At 35.8% G+C, this 26,800-nt stretch overlaps 2 protein-coding genes across 6 annotated transcripts; one reads left to right on the forward strand and one right to left on the reverse strand.

Annotated features, from left to right (window-relative positions):
• The first annotated feature begins 545 nt into the window (after positions 1–545).
• On the forward strand, positions 546–4,013 carry LOC108990720 (thioredoxin-like protein 4B). Of its 4 annotated transcripts, none has more exons than XM_018964771.2 (4): positions 546–822; positions 971–1,128; positions 2,039–2,105; positions 3,742–4,013. In XM_018964771.2, exons 1-4 carry the CDS (start codon positions 691–693, stop codon positions 3,838–3,840), a joined length of 456 nt encoding a protein of 151 aa, XP_018820316.2. In that variant the 5' UTR covers positions 546–690; the 3' UTR covers positions 3,841–4,013. The 4 variants fall into 4 exon arrangements, with proteins under 4 accessions (XP_018820316.2, XP_018820317.2, XP_018820318.2 ...); XM_018964772.2 differs by having other exon boundaries at positions 546–798; XM_018964773.2 differs by having other exon boundaries at positions 546–762.
• A 2,719-nt stretch (positions 4,014–6,732) lies between these two features.
• On the reverse strand, positions 6,733–20,425 carry LOC108990725. 2 transcript variants are annotated; one of them, XM_018964786.2, is made up of 9 exons: positions 20,115–20,425; positions 16,454–19,921; positions 16,279–16,365; positions 10,699–10,851; positions 10,218–10,381; positions 9,956–10,103; positions 9,379–9,501; positions 9,170–9,257; positions 6,733–7,378 (listed from the first exon to the last, which is right to left on the reverse strand). In XM_018964786.2, the coding sequence occupies exons 2-9, from the start codon at positions 19,391–19,393 to the stop codon at positions 7,167–7,169; spliced, it is 3,915 nt and encodes a 1,304-aa protein (XP_018820331.2). In that variant the 5' UTR covers positions 19,394–19,921; positions 20,115–20,425; the 3' UTR covers positions 6,733–7,166. The 2 variants fall into 2 exon arrangements, with proteins under 2 accessions (XP_018820331.2, XP_018820332.2); XM_018964787.2 differs by lacking the exons at positions 6,733–7,378; positions 9,170–9,257; positions 9,379–9,501 and having other exon boundaries at positions 9,988–10,103; positions 10,218–10,376.
• Between the last annotated feature and the right edge of the window lie 6,375 nt (positions 20,426–26,800).

The raw sequence follows: 26,800 nt of genomic DNA on the forward strand, positions 1-26,800 counted from the left end.
GTCTCGAGTTATAATTTAGATGTTTTGTAACATTTAGGTTTGTTTGAAAACACAATTATTTTCAACTATTTTCAGGTATTTCGTTCTCAAATATCATTCAAATACAAAATACTTAATTTTTAATTTTTAATTTTTTAATCTAAATATTATCTAATAAGTATAAATTTTCCAAACTATTAAATAAAATATAAAAAATAATACTATTTTTCAATTTTTTTAAATAACATTAAAAAATAATATTCAAATAAATTTTTAATATTATAATATTTTTATTCAACTTTTTCTCTCTCATTTTTCAAACTTTAAACTATTTTACTGCTATTTAAAGATATACTGAGAAATTCTTAATACCCAAATAATCGCTTATACTTTCAAGAAAAATTCTAAATGTATTTAAGAAAAATTTATAAAAATAAATTATTTCTTTACATGTTAGTTATTGATATTATAAAATTTGAAACTCAAAATTTAAATTAAAAAATAAAGATAAAATGAATCTGTAAAATAATAAGTAAATTTGTAATTACTCGACTTTCAATCCAGGAGCCAGACGAGAGATGCATGGTACCTTTTTTAACTGTTTTCTTAAGCATTTCTGGTTGCTAATGAGTCCTCGTCCTACGTTTTGGCCGTCGCGGAAGTGAAGGTGGAATGGTGAGGAAGAGGTCGGGCGAAGAGAGAGAGTGAGTTATGAGTTACGTACTAAGAACGCTGAGGAAAAAGCGAGAGGTGGACACAATCATCAGAGACACCATCGACAAGGTCCTCGTCCTACGTTTTGGCCGCTCTTCCGACCCCGTCTGTCTCCATCTCGATGATGCCGTGCGCATCTCTCTTTCCCCTCTTCTTCCAATTCCCACCCCCCCCCCCCCTCCTTTCTGGAATTGAATTTCTTCATCGGAACGAATTCTCAAATGAGTGAATTCGATGATGCATTTTGCTTTCTTTAATTAACCATCTATGCATGCAGCTTTGCAAATCGGCTCGGGAGGTGTCCAAGTTTGCTAATGTAGTACTCGTTGATATCGATTCCGACGAAATTCAAGTTTATGCCAGCTACTTTGACATTACTTTCATACCTTCCACTGTTTTCTTTTTCAACGCTCATCACATGAAGATGGACTCTGGGTACCTTTTGTTTTCATTCTTAGTTTTCACTGTACTCCCTCTTTAAAAAAAAATATCTTTCAACGATATATTATATGTATAACTAATTTGACCACATGGATTGAATCTTCATATAAGTAAGTCGAACAATTGATTATGTTTCTCCTACTTGAATTTCAAATGAAGTTTGCCCCGATACCTCTTTTTCTTTGACCTTTTACAAATTTGTTACGTATTTCTTTTGCGCTGCGGTGATATTTTATGTTTTTTTTTTGGTACTGCTACGTTTGTAAAGAAATTACATAAAAGTAATCATCTAAATTGACGTAAGTTATCCGTTAAATCTATTTTATAATAAAAATAATTTTATAATTTGACGAATCACATCAAATTACGTCAATTTGTAAAATTACTTTTATATAATTCTTTTGTAACTAGAGTATTTGCCTTTTTATTTTATCGTGTTACGCTGTCCCATTTTCTTTTTGTTATGCGTGAAATGAACTGCGTAGGTCATTAGGTACAAGTAGATTTTGCACCCTCCAACTACCTAAACCTTACACACCGTCCTTGAATTTTGACTGTTAAGATGGATGGAAAATAAGTGATGTGACACAATCTTGACGGTTAGATCTTATTGGAGGGTGCAAAGTGTCAGTTTTGATACAGTTTGAGAGTGCAGTGAATCAATTTTAATAGTTTAGGTCTTAAGTGCAAAACTCCTAATAGTTTGAGGTTGCAACGGGTAATTATCATAGGTACTTCTAATGTTGTGACTTTGATCAGGCACCGCGCACATTTGATCATGCCTTGAAAGAATGAGAATTTGTTTCTAAGGAATAAATTTTGAGCTTTTTGATGACATGCATCTAGAAATTTGGGACTTCAAATTTCAGATTCTAGTTTAAACTTAGCTTTTTGTTTTTGGCAGTACTGCAGATCATACTAAATGGGTAGGTGCATTTCACAAGAAGCAGGACTTCATTGATGTTGTAGAGGTAAGCGACCTCAAAAACCGAATGACTTTGAGACTCTTACATTTTTTGCTCTTGCCATAGGAATGAATGTTCATTTTCATTTTTATGCTTGTGTGAAACTTGTCTGCCTTGTCATTCAAACCATTATAAGCTTCTTCCAATCTACATCAGGACATGAAGAAATTTAATTCATCATGGGAATTCTTGTGATTTCAATATGTAGCAGTTACATTGGTATCCAGAAGAAAAATTTCTTTAAACCAGTTCTTTGTAAGGTTAATCACAGGATTAAGTCACCAGTTCTGAATTGAGATTTTGCAGTAGTCAGGAACTATGTGTTCTCTTATTTACAGCCTGCCATTTGCAACATTTTCTTGTGAGCTGTGGAGGTTGAGTCCTTGAAAACTTCTAGTGTGTGGAAGATTTTGATGCTTAAATTGAAAGAAAGAGGCAAGGGGGAAGTTTTCCTTCCAGCTGGTTTATTATGGGAATACTTTGTTGTGGCATTCTTAGGTGGCCTACAACATAATTGAGTCTCTAGTTGGGAAAAACTGTATACTAGGAAGAAAAATGCATTGCTGTACAGTCTGTTGGAAACTTGGATACTCTGGAAATCTTGAGGGAGCATTGCAGTTTTAGTGTAAGCATTTTGTTCTTCAGTTTGACCTCAAAAGATTTATTGCAGAAGTTAAGATAGTTCTTGGATTTTATGCTGAAGAATAAGTAAATTACGTTTCTGGGACTGGAAATGTGCTGCTCTATGGTAAATGTCCAGCCCTGGTCTCCTTCAGGGAACATTGCAACTCTATTTTTCTTTGTAGCAAGCTCTTTTATTTTTATTTTTTACTTTTATCTTGTTCATTGTTTTGCATATAATTTAAATTATTGCGTACCCACCCTGTGCTTTTAGCCCTTTTCTATTATAAGATCTAGATTTTCAACATCGAACCACTTTGTAATTTGGCTCTTTTTTAATACAAGGCCTCCATCTTTTTTGTTTGAAAGAAAAGATCTTCATTACTTCAACCAGTGTTATGGCCTTCTGCCATTACAAGAGGCATAATACAAGGATCTACATAGCCAGTATCAAAAGTTTCTTGACTCAATGAAACTGCTTTTTTGACTAGTTGATGTGCCATTTTGCTAGCATCTCTTCTCACATGCTTGAATTTTCCTGTTTTGTATCTAGCAATGTGGCCAATACAAGGCCTCTCCATCTAATTTGTCATCAAATGGATGAAAAATATCATGTACAATTATATTAATGCCTACCCAACTACAGTGGGCCCACCCACCGTCCTACCCAGCACAGCATGGTTGGGTAGGCACCGCCCCAAATGGCCCTAACTAGTCATGCTGTCATTGTTGGGTGTAAACTTTGTTATTGCAATTACCTATAATTTTTTTTTTCTTTTGTAATTGATTTCCATTGTCAATTTGACAAGAAATTTGGTGGAGACCTTATATTGAAAAAAAGGGACGAAAGTTAGATAATTGAAAAAGACAACATAAAATGATTCTTTTATAATTTTTCTAAAGTTTTGTTACACAAGATTTGAAAGTTGCTTGCTTGTCCAAAGGATGATATGCAAATAACTACTGTATTGTAAATGATTGGTGCTTGTAGATATATGTATGTTAGAAGTATGCCTTGCAGGCAATTTACAGAGGGGCCATGAAAGGCAAGCTGATAGTGAGTTGCCCTCTGCCTTCAGAGAGAATACCAAAGTATCAATTGTTGTACAGGGATGTGTAAAAGGTGAAGTGACCTCAGTAAAGACTCGATGGAGCTTGAAGATTATCCTGTACTGTACATGTTGATTTGAAAGAATGCCAAGTGTTTTTTTTTTCTCTGGGGGAATTTCCGCAGAAAAATTGTTCAAGAGAGTGAAAGTTTTTGCATTGTAAATTTCAGATTTGACATGAACAAGAAAAAAAAAAAAAAAAAGGAGAGAAGTATTAGAAAATTACAAAGTTTGTTTTGCATGCTACCAAAGGTGCACAGGCCCGTTGCCTTGTCATAGTAGATATTGTACCATTCTGCAGAAGAGAGATGGGTTCTAGAACGCACTACTTTAGTTGAGCTTATCTTCGTGGAAGTATTATTTCTTTAGGTATAGATTTGCTTTATAGAATTATTAAAGGGGATTTAGGCAAGTTGCAGGTAGGTTGTAAATGAATCAGGCTGTTCAATAGCTTACTTGGTAGTTATTCTGTTAAACTCGAATCGAACTCGACTCATCAAAAAAAAAAGAGCTCGTTTGTGAAAGCAGATACTTGCTCGATTTGTAAATGACATATACCCGACAAAACTCGACTCGACTTGGCTAAAACTTGTTAAGGCTCGCTCATTTATACTTGAGTCGACTCGTTAGCTTGACTCGATTAAAACTCATTCATATATTGATAAATATATATATATATATATATATATATATATACCTTTGTATATATACATATATATATATATGTATTAGCTAATAATATAAACATACAACTTTTATAATTAAATATATAATATGTAATCTAATTACTTATATCTATATAGTGAATATACTTCATAGGTATATTTTATAATTTATATAATAATTACTTGATAAAATTTAATAATTTCATATACTAGTATGTGGGAACCATATATGAAATAGATATGTTCTATCATATTAAGTGCATATATTAATAATATATGTAGGCATATAATATATTGTGTTATTTTGGATAAATATCAACTAGTTAGATATTAATTATTTATAAATTTTTAAAAATTTTATAATTCATAGAGGTTCTACTTGTTAGTTATATAAATCCAATATTAGATCTTTTATTTATTAATTATTAAATCTTATTAAAAAAATAAAAAATAAATAATTCGAGCTTGAGCTCGGCTCGACTCGAACTCGTTTGTGAGACAAGTTTGAGCTCGAGTTAAAAATTTAGCTTATCAAGTCGAGCTCAAACAAAAAATTTAAAAAAAAATCTCGAGCTCCAGCTCGAGTATTTTGAGTTGAGCTGAGCTCAGCAAATCAAAGATCGGCCTCGGCTCGACTCGGCTCAATTACAGCCTTAGTTGCAAGTCAATTCAGGTCACGTATTATTTCTTGTCTAATCTCAAAATGTCTCTTTAGGCCCCGTTTAGAACTTAGACTAAACTGATATGATTTTAAGCTGACTTTAATATCAAAATATTCAATTCTCAAGTCACTAAACTCATCTCAACTCAAAATCTCTTAAAAGTAGGACCAAAGTTTTAAATACAGTGTCGTACCAGCCGATATGACTAGTATTTACTATGCCGAGGTAGTGACCAGTACAGAGAAGATATGTGTTTCGTACCTAGCCAAATATTGGTCGTATCGGTACGTTTCGATCAATATCAGCCGGTTTCGGTGGACCGGCTGACATCAGTGGATTTTTGTAATTAATATAAAAATTCAAACTTTTTCATAATTTTCATTCCAATTCTCATATCTAAAGACTATTTTCCTAACTTTTTTTCTCAAGGACTAAAAATCAAACCCCTCCTCTTTTCGTGATGAAGATGTGTGATTTTTTTTTTTTTTAAATAGTTGGATTGAGAACTTAGAAATATTATTAAATTTTATAAATATGTGTTTTAACTTGTTAAAACTTGCATTGATGTTATTTTGAAATATAATTTATACATATATAATTAATTTATTAAATACAGATTATCCTGAAACGATACCCGAAACAGTACCGGTACTGAAATATTTCGTTTCAGTACCTCAATTGAAACGACCACCAAAACGGTATTTAAAACTTTGCGTATGATTCACAATTTTTTTTTTCAACTCAACACATCTTTACATGCGGGAATTACAACCTTTTTCAAGTTCTCATAAATACATCTAAACTCATATTAACATTAACATACATCTAAACTTATCTTAGTTGAGCTCCACAAAACTCACTCTAGCAGCTCAACTCACTATTATTAATAAAGAAACTTATCTCAACTCAGCTCAACATCCAAACGGGACCTTAGATTCCCTCTCAAGGAATTGCTCATTCTTTTTTTTTTTTTTTTGTGGGAAAAGAAGATGAGAAATTTTACACGGAAGTCTTAGGCTAATTCATTTTTACAAAACTTCTCTATTCTCATATCATTTTATTCAACTTTTATCTCATCTCATCTGTAAAAATAAACGAGATCTTACACCACACACTTCTGTGTAACCAACATGTGATTTGTTATCTCTGTCCTTCTACATTTGAACACATTTAATTATTAAGATTAAATAATAAAAATAATAAATTACATGTTAATTACGTGGATGTGTATAGTATAAAACTTTCATATAGAATTTGTCAAAAAGGATTACAACATTTCCCTTGTGTGATGTGGCATATTTTGCATTGTGTTGCAGATTCTTCAAGGCAAGTTGCCATTAGGGTCTGTCTTCCAATCCAGAGATAGTTACTCCCGTACAAAAAAAAAAAAAAAAAGGTTTCTGGCGGTATCAATTTGAATAAACACTATCGTTGGCATATTATCGGCAACATGTAAATGCCAAAATCCCAAAAAAAGAGGATCAGATAATTTAAGTGTTAGCTTATGATACAAAATAACAAATTACAAAGTTGCACTCAAGATTTAACAAAAGCGACACAAATTCATCAAACTATAGGAAAAGAAAGGATCATAATATATTTTGGCCTCAACTGTTATATATGACAATAATATCAATATTACATGGCGACCTCTCAAAATGAAGAGGGAAAGAAAAAGGCAAGACTCGTAATCCGGACATGAAGGAGATAACCCAATGCACGACTCTATGCCTTTTGAGTGCGTATGTACAAATGAACTCATGTTTTTTGGAACAAAAACGCAGTAAACTAAGCAGAGAACAGCCTATGCACTCTTTTTCATTTACTACCCAAAGTAATTTTTGTTACAAAAGAATAAACAAATGGAGATGTCTTTATTGACAAAAGGTCATCGAATTGTACTCATGCTCATCCTTGAAGCCTTGATCCTCAACCCCAAGGGCTTTCTCTTGAAGATACTAGACAATCCTGGTACCTGAAGAAGAGAATAGGCGCATATGTATTCATTCATCACGAAATGTTTGGTTTCCCTTGCCTTATCACCAGATTATTAGATCCCTTTGACTGAAGCACTATAGCCATGGATCGCAATCGGTTGGTTATCTCAGTAAATGATGGCCGGGTTTCAGGATTTGGGGACCAACAATCTTCCATCAGCTTCCTCCACTGAGGATCACAATGTTCAGGAATAGGAGGTCGTAGAGTGTTCTTCACAATTCCCCCTTCATTCACAATACACCAAATCATAGAATCATAGTTAAAAGAAAGATAGAAAGCTGTTGATATTCTTTAATTATGATGTGTGGTGAAAGAATCGAAGGAAACTAATAAAATCAGAAATAAACCAAGTCTCTAGTCAGATAAGCTAGTGAAAAGGTTCTTCAAATTGATATTTTACTTGTTGAAGTGTCTGTATGAAGAATAACTCCAGCCAGCCAATATATTGACATCTTGTATGCAGAAACACTCTCAACCCATCTCACCTCATCTCATCATTACAACTTTCCCAAATTTTCATACAAAATATAATAAACAATTCAACTTTTTCAAATCCGAAAACAATAATAATATTAAAAAATAATATTCTAACAATATTTTATTCAACTCATCTAAAACCATCTCATCTCATCTTACTATCCAAACGAGTCCTTAGTGTTCACATCCCCAACTCAGATCTGAGTTTTTTTTCCTTCTCTCACTTGCTTTGAGCTCCAGATCATACCAACTTGTTACTCTGTAATTGGAACCCCTTAATTCAACCTATTTTCCAGTCTTTTTCCACTACTCCTTATCCCAATCAAAATTCAAAATACAAACTTAAATAGTCTAATTTTTTTAATAGGTAAAACATATTTTATTAATACTGAAATAGGCATAGCCCAAGTACACAGAAGTATAAAAGAGGATACACCTAGTTAGGAACTAGAAATGGATACAAGGAAATCATGAAGGCGGAGACCATTAAAATCTGTAGCAATGGCCCAAGTAAATAGTCTTCAAGAAAAAACTCTTAAATTCTTCCAGGAAGCGCTCCCTATCCTCAAGATTCTGGTTGTTGCTTTCCTTCCGAATGCACCATAGTAAACAAATTAAATCATCTAATTCGAGACATAAACCTAGATAACCTATCCCATCCTTCAGAAATTCGATCTATAATATAATTCAATAAGGTGGAACTATTAAATGTAGACTAAGACCTTTGGGCTGCTCTCCACGACAATTCAGTACCAGATCTCTTTTACAAATATCATAGCTCTAGCACCACACAACTAGACAGCATACCATAAACCTCACTTCACCGCTGCTTTACTGCCAGAAAACCAGTCACTACCACCATAATACGTCTGCCTCAACTTTGAGTTCAACTCTTGATACATTTGAAAAGATTAGCTTTCTCAATGTTGAAAACCTATAACAATAAATTCTTTTCCATCTTAATCCAATTCCTAAAATGGCCCCACTTCCACATCCACCAATCGCCTGTTCATTTTTTTAATTTACTTTTAATTAGCTAAATATCTCCTACTTTTTGCACCCATTTCTTCTTTTAATATTTAAAATTTTAATTGATGAACCTTTTCATTGATAACTTCCAGCACAGCCTCTCTTCTCCCTCATTACTATTTGTAGTTGGATACCATACATGCATGAGGATACATTTTTTTAATGAAGGGGACACAGCCCATAAATTTATTATGAGTATGTATACACATTGGATGTTCCACATTTTCGTAAATGAATTTTTTATTTCTATTTTTTCTTTTCTTCGGTCAGTTTATTGCATTGTCAATTTATTGTTTACTAGTTGCACCAACTGAAGTGATTTCCAAATTAAACAAATCGTTTATTCCCTATTTATAATCATTGCAGCAGTTTTGCCAATGATTCCATTTTACATGACGAACAAACATGTTAATATTTCAAGGAAATAAAAAAAGAATTATTTCATTGCACTTTGAAGCACTCCAAAAGTAGAGTGGCATTTCACGATCAGCTCAATAACATAAACTTACCAATAATTGCACCACAATGCATATTTTCATAAGGTTCCTCCCCAGTCAAGATCTCCCACATTGAGATGCCAAATGAGAAAACATCCACCTGTCAAAAGCAATACCATATAATTAATTGCTTTACCAAATGGTTTTTTTTAACATTGGGTCAGAACTAATAACGATTTCTTCCTTCCTTACACTATGAGATATAACATGGCCCCACTAACCTTCTCAGAGACCCGACTACTGCTACCATTTAGCAATTCTGGTGCCATCCATGGAAGTGTTCCTCGCACACCACCAGACACCAGAGTATTACGTTTAATTCTTGATAATCCAAAATCTCCAACCTGCAAAAACAAACACCATAGACAAATGCAAGTGGTAAATCTGAACTTGCAACTTGAATCAACCAGGATATTCCCCCCCAAAAAAGCACATAAAACTTGTTAGTATCACCAAATTATGGCTTCTAGTAGAAGGTTTCCAGCAGAAATCAATTGCCAAGTCATGTCACTATCATGCTCTTGGGGGAACACTGAGAGAAATGGTTGGTGTTTTGAAAATCGGGAACAGTCCTTGGACGAGCTCAAGAGAATCTTCTTCAACACTATATTTTTTTGAGCTACTGCAATGATTTCAATGGGGCTAGTTTTCATGATTTCCTTGTATCCATGACTAGTTCCTAACTTGTAGCTTGGTTTTCTCTTTGTACCTCCTGTGTATTTGGGCTACGCCTAGCTGCTTCTATCAAAAAAATTTTATTTGACCTATATAAAGAAAAGAGCGTTTGTCCCATTTTACCTTGCAGATGGGTCGTTGTGGATCCCTCAGGTTGACAAGCAAATTGTCACATTTCAAGTCAAAATGAACAATATTTTTTGAATGCAAGTATTCCATGCCAAAAGCTGCATCCATGGCAATTATAAGCTTTTTACGACGGTCAAGTGCTCTGCACAAAGAATCCAAAGATGCACATGTGTATAAATAATTATTGGAAGAACATATACAGAAATAATTGGAGGATAAATTTTTTTTGATAGATAATAATTGGAGGATAAATTACCTATCCTTCTTAAGTAGGACATGCCTAAGTGACCCATTCACCATAAACTCGGTTACAGTTGCCAAGGTTCCTCCAGTTCCATCTGGGACGACGCCATAAAATGCGACCACATTTGGATGGTGAAGATTTGACAGAATCTGAGCCTCTCTCCAGAAGTCTCTGGTCTAGTAAAGCCGTCAGTTGACAATTTAAAGTTTTGTTCAAATAGGTAAAAGAATTTGGCATTTCAAATTGAGTAAAGGATTCACAGATAAGCGTGCATATATAAGCATTGCATACCAAAATCCATTTGCAACCAAAATAACAGCTTTTATATGATAGACAATGACCCATATATTCCAGAATAAGTGCCATCAATTATTTCCAAGGCTTCTCAAGATTTCCATCTCACTTAGAAAAATTTACTTTTTAATTTTCATACTCACTATTGTTATTTGAGTATGAGGAGGAACGTTAAGAAGCAAAATATGTAGGTACCTACCAACCGTTCTTGTTCCGATGATCTCCCTGAAAAGCAACTCTTTTTTATTCTCTTTATGGCAACATCTGTTCCTCGCCATTTTCCATGATATACGGTCCCATAAGTACCAGATCCTAATTCCCGCAATTCTTCAAGATCAGCATTCTTTATAATCTGTATATTTGAACAAAAAAAAATTCAGTTTCAAGTAGAAACCATACCATTGGAAACATAAAGTAGGGAAAATCTCAGAGAGCTGGTCAATTTTCAGAAATACTTGTATCAGTATCCACAGACAGTCAGCCCAGAAGGGATAAAATCATAAGTAAACTAAGAAAATCCCATCTTTTGGGCTATAGCCTGGACAGAGGTTATTAAAGAGATATCAGTAGAACCATGAATTGAAATAGAGGCTTCTTCCTTCCAGAAAATCCAAATATTCCGGCAATTGACCATTGCCTTATTAAGCTATTGCCTGAGAACTTAGAAAACAAAATTTAAGTCATCCATGCAGTACCTACACGAGAGAAACTTAAAAAACCTTGACCAAGTTCGCTTCTTCATTTCTACCTTTTGAGGGTGAATTTCCTTCAAAGTCACCAAACACAAGATTTTCCAAGAAAAATTATCCCCCTTATAGGGAAGATCGAATTTATCTAGCACAAAATTTATGTGCATCAATGGATAAATGAACCTTTTACTTAACAAGCACATGACCATGAGTTTGCAAGCTCTATAACGGAGGTAGAAAAGAATTTAGGTCTAAATGCAACTTAGCATACCAAACTTCTACATTTATAATTGAATTTTTATTCTTCTGGGAGAGGACTCTAGGATCAAATTCTGGAGAGATATATGGTGTAGTAATAGTACTCTACAAGAGATATTTCCCTCACTGTTCAATATCGCTAGTGCTAAAGATGTATCAGTGGCGGAAGTTATGGAGATATCTGGGGAGCAGATCCGTTGGAACAATTTTTTTTTTTTTGATAAGTAATCGATTTATATAAATAGAAATAGGCAAAACCCAAGTACACAAGATGATATACAAGAGAAAAGACCTATCTAGGTCGAAGTAAGAGAAACTAAAAAGTCATGAAAATTCAGGCCATTAAAGTCTAGAGCAATGGCCCATAAGCATAAAGTACGGAAAAATAGGGTTCTAAGTTCCTTCGAAGACCGCTCCTTGTTTTCAAAAGTCCGATCATTGCGTTCTTACCATATACACCACATAATATAGATCGGGATCATTTTCCACACCGCCTTGATTTGTTGGACTCCTCTTAGGAGTGTCCAACTGGCCAGTAGATCTATATCACAGTTTTAGGCATAACAAAAGATAACTCTATCCGGCTAAAGACTTCCATCCACAAGGCTCTAGCTGTCTCACAATGTAGCAAGAGATGTTCCACTGACTCGCCAGATCTCTTGCACATGCAACACCAGTCTACTATAACTATCCGACGCTTCCTCAAATTGTCGATAGTCAGAATCTTCCCCCACGCTGCAGTCCATGTAAAGAAAATCGCTTTTGGGGGCGCCTTATTTCGCCAAAGTCTCCTCCATGGGAACAAAATATTAACAGGTTGGGATAGGGACTTATAGTATGATCGAACTGAGAAAATGCCCTTACTCGCAGAAGTCCACCACATCTTATCAACTTGTTGTTTGTCTGGCTTTACAGAATAAACCAAACTGAAAAAAGCCTCAAATATATCCACTTCCCAGTCTTGTGCCTCTCTACTAAACGTGACATTCCACTGCACTTGATCCCCTGATAGAATCATAAGATCCTCTATTGAGGCTTCCTGGTTGCATGCCACTCAGAAAACTGCTGGAAATGCATCATTTAGGGTCTCTTACCCACACCATATATCCATCCAGAACTTAATACAAGAACCCCTTCCCAACACCAATTTAGCATGTCTACTAAAATCCCCCCACCCACGCCTAATGTGTTTCCAAACTCCAACACCGCCGGCCCCATTTACCTCTTTAGTGCACCAGCCCCCCCATAAGCTTCTATATTTACAATCAATCACAAGTTTCCATAAAGCTTCTGTCTCCGTGTTGTACCTCCATAGCCACTTCCCGAGCAGAGTCCGATTAAATGTTCTTAGATTTTTTATACCCAAACCACCTGACGAGAGTGGTCTACACACCTTGTCCCAACTAATCAGATCGAATTTAAATTCATCCCCTATCCCACTCCATAAGAAATCACGATACAATTTTTCAATCCTCGCGGCTACCCTTGCAGGCAATTGGAACAAAGATAAGAAGTACGTAGGTAAGTTAGAAATGGTACTCTTGATGAGAGTTAACCGGCCACCTTTCGACAAGTACAATCTTTTCCATCCTGCTAGTTTCCTTTCTATCTTCTCAATGACTGAATCCCATATAGATGAGGCCCTTGTAGCAGCCCCCAACGGCAATCCTAAATAGGTCATTGGAAGAGAAGCTACCTTGCACCCAAGAATACTAGCTAGCTGCCTTGTGCTGCTCACGTTCCCCACCAGCACTAACTCTGACTTGTCAAAGTTAACTTTCAGGCTGGATGCTGCTTCAAAACATAATAACAATGCCTTCAATGCCCTCAACTGGTCACAATCTGCCTCACAGAATAGGAGCGTATCATCTGCAAAAAATAAATGAGATAAAGTAATAATACCCATGTTGGGATCACCAATTGGAAATCCAGCCATAAACCCATGCGTAACTGCTGCCGATATCATCCTACTCGAGGCCTCCATAATGATAACAAAAAGAAGTGGGGACAACGGATCTCCCTGCCTTAAGCCGTGAGAGCTACTAAAAAAACCTATAGGACAACCATTTATCAATACTGAAAATCTAGCCGTAGTAATGCACCAACTCATCCAAGAGTGCCACCTAGCCCCAAAACCGCACCTCCCCAACAAATACAAGAGGAAATCCCAATTTACATGATCATATGCCTTCTCCATATCTAATTTGCAAATAATCCCTGTGGAACCAGCCTTTAATCTGCTATCCAAACCTTCATTCGCTATGAGGACTGAGTCCAAATTTTGACGCCCCTTAACAAATGCATTTTGTGGCTTCGTGATGATCTTGCCCAAAACCACCCCCAATTTGTTAGCAAGAACTTTGGAAATAATTTTATACACCCCATTCACAAGACTAATGGGTCAAAAATCCTTCACCTCCAGCGCTCCAATCTTCTTTGGAATCAACGCAATAAAAGTAGCATTTAAACATTTCTCAAACTTTCCAACCGAGGATACTTCCCTAAACACATTCATTATGTCTACTTTCACCACCTCCCAACAAGCTTGGAAGAAGCCCATCAAGAAACCATCTGGACCTGGGGCTTTATCATTACCCATACGTCGCACTACCTCATACACTTTCTCGTCTTCAAAAGGCCTCTCCAACCAAGAGGCTTCCTGAGGCTCAATAGTGCCAAAAGCGAGACCATCCAACTTTGGTCTCCATACCTCATTTTCTGTAAGCAATTTTTCATAGAAATCCACCACATGATCACTAATGACAGGGGCCTCCGTGCACTCTATACCATTAATATTCAGCATATCAATAGTATTAGTTCTTCTATGTGAGTTAGCAACTCTATGAAAGAACTTTGTGCTCCGATCACCTTCTTTCAGCCACAATGCTCTTGACTTCTGACGCCAAGAAATCTTCTCTAAAGATAGTAGTTTTTCTAGTTCTGTAACCAACTCTTTCTTGCGCAATAATTCTTTTGGTAACAGGGCTCTATCCTCAAGAATCTGCTCAAACTGCTGCAACTCCTCCACCATAAGCTTCTTTCTCTCTCCTATATCTCCAAAGGATTGTGAATTCCAAAGCTTAAGATCATCACCTTTAGTAGAGCAGCACAAGACTGGAAAATGAGCAGTTTTGCAGATTTTTATAGCCTACTATACTCTATATTACCAAGCGCTCAGCACGAAGATTTAGTGTGGTGGATACCAAATGGTAAAGGGGTATTCTCGGTTCGCTCTTTTTAAAAGGCTCTCACACAAGAACCCCAAACTCAGTTTCCATGAAGAAGGCTTTGGAGACATAAGGCACCTCCCAAAGCAGCATTTTTGTATGGACAACTTCGTTGGAGAAGATTCTCACAATCGACAACTTGAGGAAACGAAGGGTAATTATTGTAAATTGGTGTTGCATGTGTACAGAAGGGGGAGAGTCTGTAAACCATCTCCTACTACATTGTAAGACTGCTCGGGTATTATGGAATGAGGTGTTCAGTAGATTAGACTTGTCTTGGGTAATGCCGGAGACAATGGTGGCATTGCTGGCCAGCTGGACCAATCTAAGAGGCATGCAACAGATTAAAGCCGTATGGAAGATGATCCCTATATGCATTATGTGGTGTATATGGCAGGAACGGAATGACACTTTGTACTTGGGCCATTGTTGAAAGTTTTTTTCTTTAGAACACTTTGTACTTGGGCCATTCCTGTTGATTTCAATGGCATGGACCTACATGATTTTCTTGTATATAATGTGCCTAAGTAGCTTAAGGCATTTTTTCTGTTTTAGACCTATGTATATGGCTTTGCCGATTCTTTGATCAAAAAAATTTGTTTACTTATAAAAAAAAAAAAAAATTTCTAAATCTTACCACGCAGTTATATTAGAAATATATTGCCCATTCAACAACTCTTGTATAATACAATATGGTGGAGCAAGTTATACACTATGGAAAGAAAGATAAGAAGGTTCACAAATTTTGTTCACTTATTTTGGCTAGAGATTAAGAATTCCCCGTGCAATAATTCTTGTCTTCTACTTGACCTTTGAGCACACTTAATTTCCTTTATCTTTGGTGGGTAGATAGGGATCAAATCCATAGCCCATGGTTCATCAATCAACACACCTCAACTTAAGTTGGTTTTGGAGTTCAACAATACTTTATTCCCTTGTTGAGCTGTACGCTTTTTATTCAAGGTGGATCGCTAGCTCACCTATAGCTAGCAAAATGTTCCTCTATAGTTCAACTCTTAAAGCCCTTCAACTTAAGTGATTAAGAGGCTAGAGGGCCATAACCAATTTTATCCTTTTCACTTGTCAATTCAACAATTCGTTAATAGCTTGAAAAAGGTAGAAAACTTACAGTGCTGCTTTCGTCACAGAGTAAACAAACTTCACCTTTTTTTTTTTATAAGTAGTAAACAAACTTCACCTTATATGTGTTAGGGTGGGCTTGGATAGAGAGTTCAGATGAGATGAGATGTTTTGTTGAAAGTTAAATAAAATATTGTTAAATATAATTTTTTAGTATTAGTTTTATTTTGAGATTTGAAAAAATTGAATTGTTTATTATATTTTTGTATGGGAATTTGGAAAAGTTGTAATGATGAGATAGATGAGATGAGATAGGTTTGTGTCCACCCTTAGTCTCTGACTTAACCTAGAAGACCTCAAGGTCTCAGAAAAAAAATAGTATGTCCCCCGCTGCCTCAACAAGGTGATGGTGACAGGGTCTTTTAGGTCAGCAAATAAAATGATAAAATATGGTTTTCCAATCAAAAGATGCTTCCAAAAAAATAATCATATTGAACCATATGATCTAAGACAGGAGCATAAGACCTGCAAGCCATATATGCTGGCTTCCATTTCAGCTATCATTGCATCGCTAATTGATTCAGTCTTGTCCTCATCATCAGCCACAGCATCCTATAAAGAAAAGCAGGAAGAAACTCAAGCTTCCTAGTATATAGTAAATTTACAGAACCACAGACCAATCAAGTTCAAGCAATCTTACCTCAAACTCTAGAACTATGCTTCCTTCTTCCTCTGTTCCTGTAGGAGATAAAATATTGATAATATCGTCGCTGGTTTCATCCAGTATGCATGAGGCAGCTCCAGATGAAGACTCTATGCCAGCATGATTAGTCTCGAGCACATCTTCCACAATAATAACAGGCTCCTGCAGATTTTTATCATGAGTTCTACTTGGAGGTTTAGTTTCTGCCAATGATCGATCTTTGGCATTTGACTTCTCATTAACAGGCCCAGCAAAGCCCACACTCTCAACCTTCTGATCGGGGTAATTAACTAAGTTTTCATCTCGGAGAAAGAACTCTGCCTGAAACAAAGCATCTTTGTTTCGATTCTGAGTCATTGTGTAGTCATGCTTATTCAAATTTGAGCTCAAACCAGAATTAGCATGAGCTGTAGATGGGCACAAATCCACAGAGTTCCTTTGAATGGGCTCTTGGATACCCATATCTTTGTGACTTGTAACAGGTTTTAGCAATGGAGGTTCAAGGGAAGCTAGCCCACAGGATGACCCAGTCATAAGATCAGTTGAAGAATCTGCGTTGTGATACTGCTGTCTGACACTTGGATATAAGCCTGCAACTTCATAATTCCCAATCTCTGAAATCCCTTTTCCTTCTACACCACTTACTGTTATAGTCGAAGCACAATCCTCATCATTGGCAGTTCTTTGGCTCTCAGGAGGAATTTTTTCCAGTCGGTGGTTTTTGGGGTGCTCCATCGGGTTATCTACAAAAGGCTTAAAATTAATGGCTGAGGATGCAGGAAGCACTTGACCTGAAGCTTGTAACACTTGCATAGAAGTATCAATGCCAAAAGGAGATAGGTTGGAGTTCATATCCGGCAATATTGCCTTATATCCCCATCCAGTAGCAAGAGATCTCTCCTCATAAAGCTCTCCACCTTGACACAGAAAAGGATTTGTTTTACCAAACCTTTCCAAGGTTGAAAAGTTTTCTTCAAATTTTTTTGGTATCAAGAAACCAGAATTATTTGAGTCTTTTTCAGTTGTTTGTTCTTTGTCATCAATGCTGCCAGTACCTGTATCGTTAGGTTCATTCCTCCCTGATATTTCTGGACATGTGGAAGAATTCAGCCAATCTGGTCTACTCTGAGATATAGTTTCCACTAACTTATATTGCACATGAGGATAAACAGGATCATCATGCTCATGTGGTTTCAGTGGTTTGTCTCGTGAGACAGTTGAGTTTAGTTGTGGAGATAATTGAGGCTTTGGAAATTTCAAGGGGGACAATGGGCTCATTCCTTCTTGTGAACAGAAAGCAGGGTTTCCTCCATTCTCGTGCAACTTTGAATCAGAAAATGCATGTGGCAACCCTCGATGAGAATTGATGTAGTCACCGGATCCTGAAAATAGACCCAATGGATCTTCTGTGTGAGAGATAGGCTTCTCGGAGTGGAATGTTCTTTCCTTGTGCATTGGTTTCCCACAGGAGAACCCATCAAATTCACCCTCATCTTGATCAAGAGCTGGAAGCACAAATTCTTTTCTGGGGTTGTGGTTATGAAAATATCCTCCACCGGGCTGACTGTCATCAACTTGTTTATAAGGATGAAGATGATTCATCAAAGGTACTGCCTCTTTTATACGGTGTTTGGAACCAGTACTGTCAGTGCTTGAATACTCAGGTGTTTGTTGAGTACTGAAAAAGGAAATGCTGCTCTCATTACTAGCCCGGCATGAGTTATCAACACACAATTGCTTATTAGCACTCCTTGAATCTTCCCCCTGAAGTGGGATTGAAGAGAAAGGAAGACATTTATCAGGAGACCTGCTCCTATTCTGGGGTTGATTAAAAAACTGAGCAGGATGCAAATCATTAAAACCACCCTTTCTCTCCAAGTGAAACGGGGCAGTCGGAGAATTTCTGTGAAAACTGGGATGGCAGTCCATATTAGTTCTCAAGTGAAGGTCACTTGCAGAACTCTGTCCACAGGTGTTCTTCCTAGAACTAGGATCCAGGATCCCGTTCACAGCAACAACATATTGGTAATCAGGACTGCTCTGTTGAATAGCATTTCCCTTAAGGGAAGATGTTTCCTCAGATTCACCCAAAGGTATCAAAAAAATACGGAGTCTTTGAGAACCTTCATGCCTTTCAAGCCCATTATATTCATCTATCATGTTATGAAGATCCTCATCAGAAGACACGGATATCAGGGCATCAAGATCCTCACCCGGAAGCTGATACTTGATCGTGTGAGGATGGCCACAAATGCAAAAAGTTTTCTTCACAAGCTCTTCCCGTGTAATATTCTTTCGGATCGAAATAATATGTGTCTCACCACCAACATATCTAAGTTTCCCATCACTTGGCCTAGGAAAAATTTTTCCACCAAAACTGCAAAGAAACTTCATTTTCCCAGATTGAGAACCATCCGATGCTCCTGACCCAGGAAAGTTGTTGGAATGAGGGGAGTCAGATTTATAAATTGGAGAAGACATTGGGCCAAAACCAGTTCCGTTACAATTCAATTCACCGCTAGCCTTCCTTGACCCCTGTCCACTATTACGATCTTCCTTGTGGTTGTTGTTTGATTTATGAACATAAGCCCCATTTTCAAGCTCCTTCACAGAACCTCTTGCAGAGGCATACTCAGACATGTCAGAGGCACTCTCAGAATCCATTCTGTTCAGCCCAAGAATACCAGTGTGATCCTCATACACCAGATGTCCATGCTGATCATAATTGAATAAGACCTTCTTTTCTCGTTTGTGAGCCATATTAGGTACATCAGGAACTCTTCTAGCAGCAACACGGTCCTGAAGAAACTCCATTGAAAATTCTTCACCTGTCCGAACAGAGAAGTTCTTATTTACGTTGCTCCCTACATTCGGAATGACCGAGGTTGGTTGTTTCTGGATCCATTGACCTGATGGGCCAGGCGCCTCTCCAGCCATTGCATCAAGCAACTTCAAAGACTTTAGCTGCAAAATTAATGGTTTCTCAGCTGCTTGAGAAGCTAATTCCTTCTCCAAATCACAAAATTAAGAATAGATGATCTGTTTGTCCTCCATATCAGCTAACTTCCTCACAGATTCAAGCCTACCGTTTTCCATTCCCTAATCATCAAATTCTTCACTTCAGTCTTTGAAGTAAGAACTCAATTGCCCCAATTAAAAAATTGTTGAAACAGCGCAGCGGGCAGTATTGTTACTGAAAGAATTCCTGTACATGAGTTTCCTTTATTCTTTTATAATAATGTGTATGTCAGCGACCCGACCGCACAAACCCAATCCCCAGAAAACTCAACAATATCCTCGAGGCTGTCTGTCCCGCTTTTTAATTACACAGATGAAATAAATCTTGGATCATCTATAAAAATAGAAGTAAAACCCATACCCAATTAATAACAATTCCTCGTGTTCGAAAGAAATCAGGGCCAAGTCACAACCAGCGCAGCGCCAAAGATCCAAACAGGAAAATTCCTGAGACACCAATCATTTGAAATCAACTTAATATCATGCACGATCCTCCATCAACATGTGAAAGATAAATATATCAAAATCGACCGATAACAACGAATCGAAAACAATTTCCAAATGGGGTCGTTCCAAAATTCAAGACGGATTAAAATAAACACAGAATTAAGAGCGAAAATCGTACGTCCAACGAAAGTACCTGATTTTTGGCGTACCCTATATTCTAGTTCTGTTTTTGGAGCACTCAGAGCTCGCATTGAAGCTGGGGAGAAATCGGTTCTTTTTTTCTTTCTTCTGTTCGTGATTGAAGAGGGGTGAGATCGAATGGGGATACGGGAATGTGAGCGATTAGGGGCTGAGGAAAGAGATGGGAAGGAAAAGAAAGAGAGGCGAGGCTTACGGCAGCGGAGTGGGTTCTATACAAAGTTCTCTCTGGGTCGTCGGAGAGCGACATTGCCGAGAATTAAGCGCCATCGACTGATCGACACACGAGGAGCGGAGAAAAGAAAGCTTTTTTCTAACTGTATATACCATATGGCATATAACTATATTTTATATTCCTTTCGCTCACCCTCTCTCTCTCTCTCTCTCTCTCCTACGTGGGCTTCCTCCACCTCGATTCAATTTTCAAACTACAATTTAACCTAAATAGTAAATAATAGGATACACAAATATCTCACTCCCAACAAGGCATTCAAAGTTGAATCCAAATCAAATCACATTATTTAAAAATATTAGTTCTTTTATTATAAGTTTTATAATTTTTTACCATACTTGTCAATAATGACAGACATATGAAACGATTTAAAATATTTTAATATCAATGAATACTAGTTAAGCGTGATTTGATTTTCGTACAAATTAATAATTTCAAATTTAAAAAAAAAAATTGAGTCCAACTCTACAAAGTAATAATATTAAATTGAAAAATGAAGAATTTAATCTAAATATGTCAAATTCACAATCAACAATGTTAAGCAAAATAAATTGATGTGCATGCTTTGATGAGCATTCAAAATACTATAATAGTTAGTAGGTGCTCAACCTCACCTCAAGGGCAAGAACTTTTGCTCTCCAGGTGGAGTGAGTACTTTGCATTTCTACGATATTCGCCAAAGTCGTAAGCTTAATGCTCTTTCACGTTTTTGGCCTAAGGGCAAGTACTTTCTCTTTCGTGATGCATGTAGGCGAGCATTTTTGTACTCCATGGTACTCACCTGATAGGTAAGCACTTTGCTTTCCCTAGTTCTTGTCAAGGGGTGAGAACTTTTTCTCTCCTTAGAGATCGCATGGTGGGTGAACACTTTTTTTTTTTTTTTGTGCTCACATGGAGCGAGCTTCATGCTCTTTAACATTGCTTGCCTAGCACAATCACTTTTGCATTCCACAGTGCTTGCCTAGTAGGAGAGCACTTCATTTTTCCCGATTCTCGTCTTGGACAAACACTTTTTTCTCTCCTTGGTGCTCACATGGTGGGCAAGCACTTTGCTTTTATTGATTTTCGTCTAAGAGCGAGCACTTCTTCTCGACTTGGTACTCGCATGATTGGGTGAACACTTTGTTTTCCTGGTGCTCACCTGGGGGCTAGCTTTGTTGCACTCCATCATGCTCGCCTAGAGGCAATAGGCGAGAACTTTATCCTTCCCTAGAGTTTGAGGGCAAGCACTTTGCTTTCCCATGTTGCTTGCCGAAGTGGCGAGCTTCATGCTTCTTATCATTACTCGCTTGGTAATCCAGAACAAGAGCATTGGCCTTATTCGTTGATACCAAGCAAGGAATTTTTTCTTCCTCTACTCGATTATCCCAAACAATTTCTTGTGAAAATCGGTCTTGCTTGATAATCCCTAGCAAGAGTGTGTACCCGACTCCCCCTCATAAAGATTATTCAAAATTTGAAGAAAAATAAAACAAGTAGTGATGTTTTAAAAACACCACGGGAAGCAAGTGCTCAGACCTAAGGGAAAACAAAGAATGCTTGCATCCCAGGGTGAGCAAAGAGTTCTCATACGAGTGTGTCTAAAGAAGAGTACTTGGACCCAGGGGTGACCAAGGAGTGGTCGAACCCTATGGTGAGCAAAAAGAACTCGAACATCAGGGAGAGCAGTAACAACTCCCACAAGACAAGAAAAAGTTCTTACACTCGAGGCGAGCACCAGACAAGCAACATGGCTCACTCCCTTGAAGAGCAACACTACTCGACCCTAGGTGAGCACCGTGAAATCGCATAAAGGGTTCGGCCAGGGACTAAGAGTGTTCGCCTTATGAGGTGGCGAGAACAAAGTGTTCATCCTAGGGGCCACTACAAGTGCTCGGTTCGGGCAAGGACTATATTGATCATAAGTACTCGTTGCCCTCTTAGGCGAGCACCATGTTGATCAAAAGCGCTCGTTACTCCGAGGGCGAGCAATTCTTTCCAAGTCATGATAGCATAAGCTATCAATTTATAAGTATTTCAATTTTCGAGCACTTTACAAACACTCGAGCTCGAGCTCCTGAGTGACAAATATCATTCCAGATGCATACACTTATGCATACACTTATTCCACCCCACATTCAAGTAAGTTTGGTAATACTAGGCACTTTATGCCAATCATCTGATTCCAAGCTCGTGCATCACTGAATTATCTTGGCCCGATCAAAGATCTCCCGATCAAATCTCTTGGTTTTCAACCATGCCATAAAGTCATGGTCTGTTTTTGAGAAACTTCTGTACTCGCGAATACTGATCATGAAGAAAATAAGTTTTTGATCGAGAATACCAAGCAAGACCAATTTCTAGCCACAATTACCAAGCTGGAAAAAAAGCCCTTGCTTGAAAAGACATAGCAAGACAAATCTCTAGCTTGCAATTACCAAGAAGGAAAAGTTTGAAAGCCCTCAAAATAATTTGGTCGAAAATCAAGGGAATCTAGTTTGCAAAACTTCTAGGACACTCTGGCTTCGGACTTCCACCTACTACGCTCATCTCTTCTAGAGGAGAAACCAATTGGGAACAACATTTGCGCTTGGGAGTGATTCAGAACATAGGTTTTGGTTATGGAGCTTGTCTTCGTCCTCGGTCGCTAAAGTATCTGCCATGGCCTCCCAATTGTCCAAGCATCCATCATCTTCTTCTCTTCCTCCTTCCTCGTATTTTTTAGTACACTTGGAACAACATCCACCACTGCTGCTAATGTTGCTGCTATTACTGCCGTTGAGTTGGGCTACCGGGGGTGTTAATGCCAAAAATTGCACAACAAACTAAAAAGGAAGAAAGAGTCATCTCAACTCACGTTGGTGATTCAGGTTTCGATATGGTACTTTTTGCGTTCATTCATGAAATAAATAATAAATAAACAAATAAAAGTAAATAAAAGGAGACACATGAATTTATGTGGTTCGACAAAAAAGCTTACGTCCACGAGTTGTTGGGGGAAAAATCCATTATATCAGGTGATGATTTTACAATGTCTCATACCCTCACATATCGCTCAATACAATTGGCAAATTTAGTCTCAGGAGAGTCCCTGAAGAAAATTGGTCACTGGTTTTCCGTTCGATCCCTGGTTTGTTGTTCGGTTCTTAGTTTTCTGTTTGTTTCGTGTTAAGCGGTGATGACTTAGCTTGGAGAGATAGGCGGGAGCTATACTTGACCACATTAGGTGTGAGCATGAAACCTCGATTTTGAGTTTATTTGTTTGTGGGAATGTTTGCCTAAGAGATTGTTTATTGTCGACGAAGGGTGACAAAAACCACTCTTCACCAACAATAAACAATCTCTCAGGCAAACATTTACACAAATAAATAAACTCAAAATCGAGCTTCACACTCACACCTAATGTGGTCAAATACATCCTCGCCTATCTCTCCAAGCTGAATCCCTCATCACTTAGCATGAAACAAATAGAAAACCAAGGACTGAACAACAAACCAGGGACCAAACAGGAAATCAGTGACCAATTTTCTAAATTTATTTTACAGATTATTGACTTGAAGATTCTCAAGGCCTTCTAAGGTTTCTAAGGCTTCACAGCTACCAGAATTGTTTTTTTCTGCAAGTTACCTCCATCACGATTGACTTGAAGATTTCCAAGACAACCAAAAAGTCGAGCCTCATTTACGGTGCAACCAACTGTTACCTAACCAAAAGGAAGTGAAGACACCCACATGCAGTAACAAACATGGAACCTTGGCGGGGTAGGAAAAAACAAAAGCAAAAAGGCGCCCACGAACCAACGGATTGAAATGTAAGTACATAGAATGCAAAGTATTTAATTTCTCATGTGTCAGTATAAAGAAAATTAGCGGAATAACTGAAAGGGATATTTAAGTCCCACAATTTTATCTAAGAGATAAAGTCAAGGAGATGACTCAGACCCTAATAGGAGATGGACTCATCTCCTAACAGGAAATGGACTCACACTCTTAAAATGAAAATATTTCACAATGCAAATTGAAATCTATCATTTCAAGAAAATAATCTGTATAAATAGTCTACAAGCGGTAACAAATTCTACATTTGAACTTGATTAACTTTTTCTTTATATATTTATATATTATAGCGATTTTATTTTTTATTTATATATAATGGTGATAAATATTTTTTATTTATATATTATAGTGATTTATTTTTTATTTATATATTATAGTGATTTTATTTTTTATTTATATATTATAATGATTTGTATATTATAATGATGTTATTTTTTATTTATATATTATAGCGATTTTATTTTTTTATTTATATATTATAGTGATTTATTTTTTATTTATATATTATAATGGTTTTATTTTTATTTATATATTATAATGATTTTATTTTTTATTTATATATTATAGTGATTTTATTTTTTATTTATATATTATAGTGATTTATTTATTTATTTATATATTATAATGATTTTTTTATATATTTAATAGTAATAAATATTATAGTGATTTTATTTTTTATTTATATATAATGGTAATAAGTATTATAGAATATTTGTGAATAGTTATGAGTAGAGATTGAAATGAGTTTGTGGGTTTCATTGAAAATATTTTAAGTTGTTTGGTATGTGAAATATTTTTAAAAATATAAAAATACTTAAAAAAATTGAGAATACTTGATTATCCAAACACAACTTTAGATAAAACATTGAGAGAGCATGCAGGGAGGGAGAATGTAAAGTGGCGTGATGTTAAAGCAAGAGGGGAATTGTCAAATGGAATTAATTTACTGATTATTTTCTGATTTAAATATTAACTGGTGTGACGTTAAAACAACAGGCGAACTGTCAAAATAGAGTTAATTTCTAAGAAAAGCTGAATATTAGCTGGCGTAAAGGTTAAGATAAGAGGTGTAATTTCTCACTTAGGGATAGGTTGAGAGAATATTTTATTATTATTTATTATTTATTATTATTATTATTATTTATTATAATTTATTACTATCTATTAATATTTTATTATTATTATTTATAAAATATTTAAAATTACCACATTATCCAAACGTAATGTTAATCTTAAAAGTTGAATAAAAGTAATAAAAAAGCCTACGTACTACGTGGACGACACTTTGACATTTTTGATAGTGCACAATTATCAAAAGAATAATCAAATGAGTCCCACTTAAAGTTAATCTTATAAGATATTTTTATCCTAAATATCAAGAAAACAGTACTTCTTCTTCTTCTTCTTTTTTTTTTTAAGAGAATAGACAAGGAAGAATTACAAAACTTAATATAGAGAATAGTATTATTCTTTGCAATTTATTCTTTAAATTTATATGATTAAATTAATATATTCTATTTCTAATATTTTGTGAAATCTGAACATCTTGATAGAGTAATTGATCGGAATCATTTTATGAAGATTTATTTTCAAACTTAAGCATAGAGTATGATTTTGATGCATCAAATGAATCCCAACCAAAGTTAATCTTATAAGATATTTTTGTCCTAAATATCAAGAAAACAGTACTCTTTTTTTTTTATATATATATCTATAGAGAATAGACAAGGAAGAATTACAAAACTTAATATAGAGAATAGTATTATTCTTTGTTATTTATTCTTCAAATTTATATGATTAAATTAATATACTTTATTTCTAGTATTTTGTGAAATTTGAACATCTTGATGGAGTAGTTGATCGAAATCATTTTGTGAAGATTTATTTTTAAGTTTAAGCATAAAACATGATTTTGATGCATCAAATGAGTCCCAACTAAAGTTAATCTTATAAGATATTTTTGTCCTAAATATCAAGAAAACAGTACTCTTTTTTTTTTATATATATATATATATATATATATATATATATCTATAGAGAATAGACAAGGAAGAATTACAAAACTTAATATAGAGAATAGTATTATTGTTTGTAATTTATTCTTCAAATTTATATGATTAAATTAATATACTTTGCAAAATTTTGATCGATAGCATTAAAGTTGATGGGTTTCTTTATGCATTCTCTTTTTCTAACGCTAGCAACGTTGGACCTCATGATTAAACACATATCTAAAAGCATGTTACAATCATTGTACATCACGTTCGAGTTGAGATGAATCACGTTCGAGTTGAACTATAAAAATAAACGAGACCTAAATTTTTTATTTGAAAAACCTAATCATAGTAACATTTGGGTCTATACATTTAAAAAAAGAGGCTACATCCACAAATAAATTATATAAAAATAATCTCACAAACTGACGTGATATTATTTGATCCGTTAGATCTATTTTAGAATAAAAATATTTTATAATTTGACAAATCACATCAAGCCACATCAGTTTGTAAGATTACTTTATACTCTAGCCATATCAATTTGTGGCTAGAGTATTTTCCTTAAAAGAATATCAATTTTTTTTTTTTTAAATATGTGCGATAATTTCTTAAAAAATGATAAAAAAATAGATGATGA

This window comes from Juglans regia, chromosome 10 (assembly GCF_001411555.2).
Source record: "Juglans regia cultivar Chandler chromosome 10, Walnut 2.0, whole genome shotgun sequence".
NCBI lineage: Eukaryota > Viridiplantae > Streptophyta > Magnoliopsida > Fagales > Juglandaceae > Juglans > Juglans regia.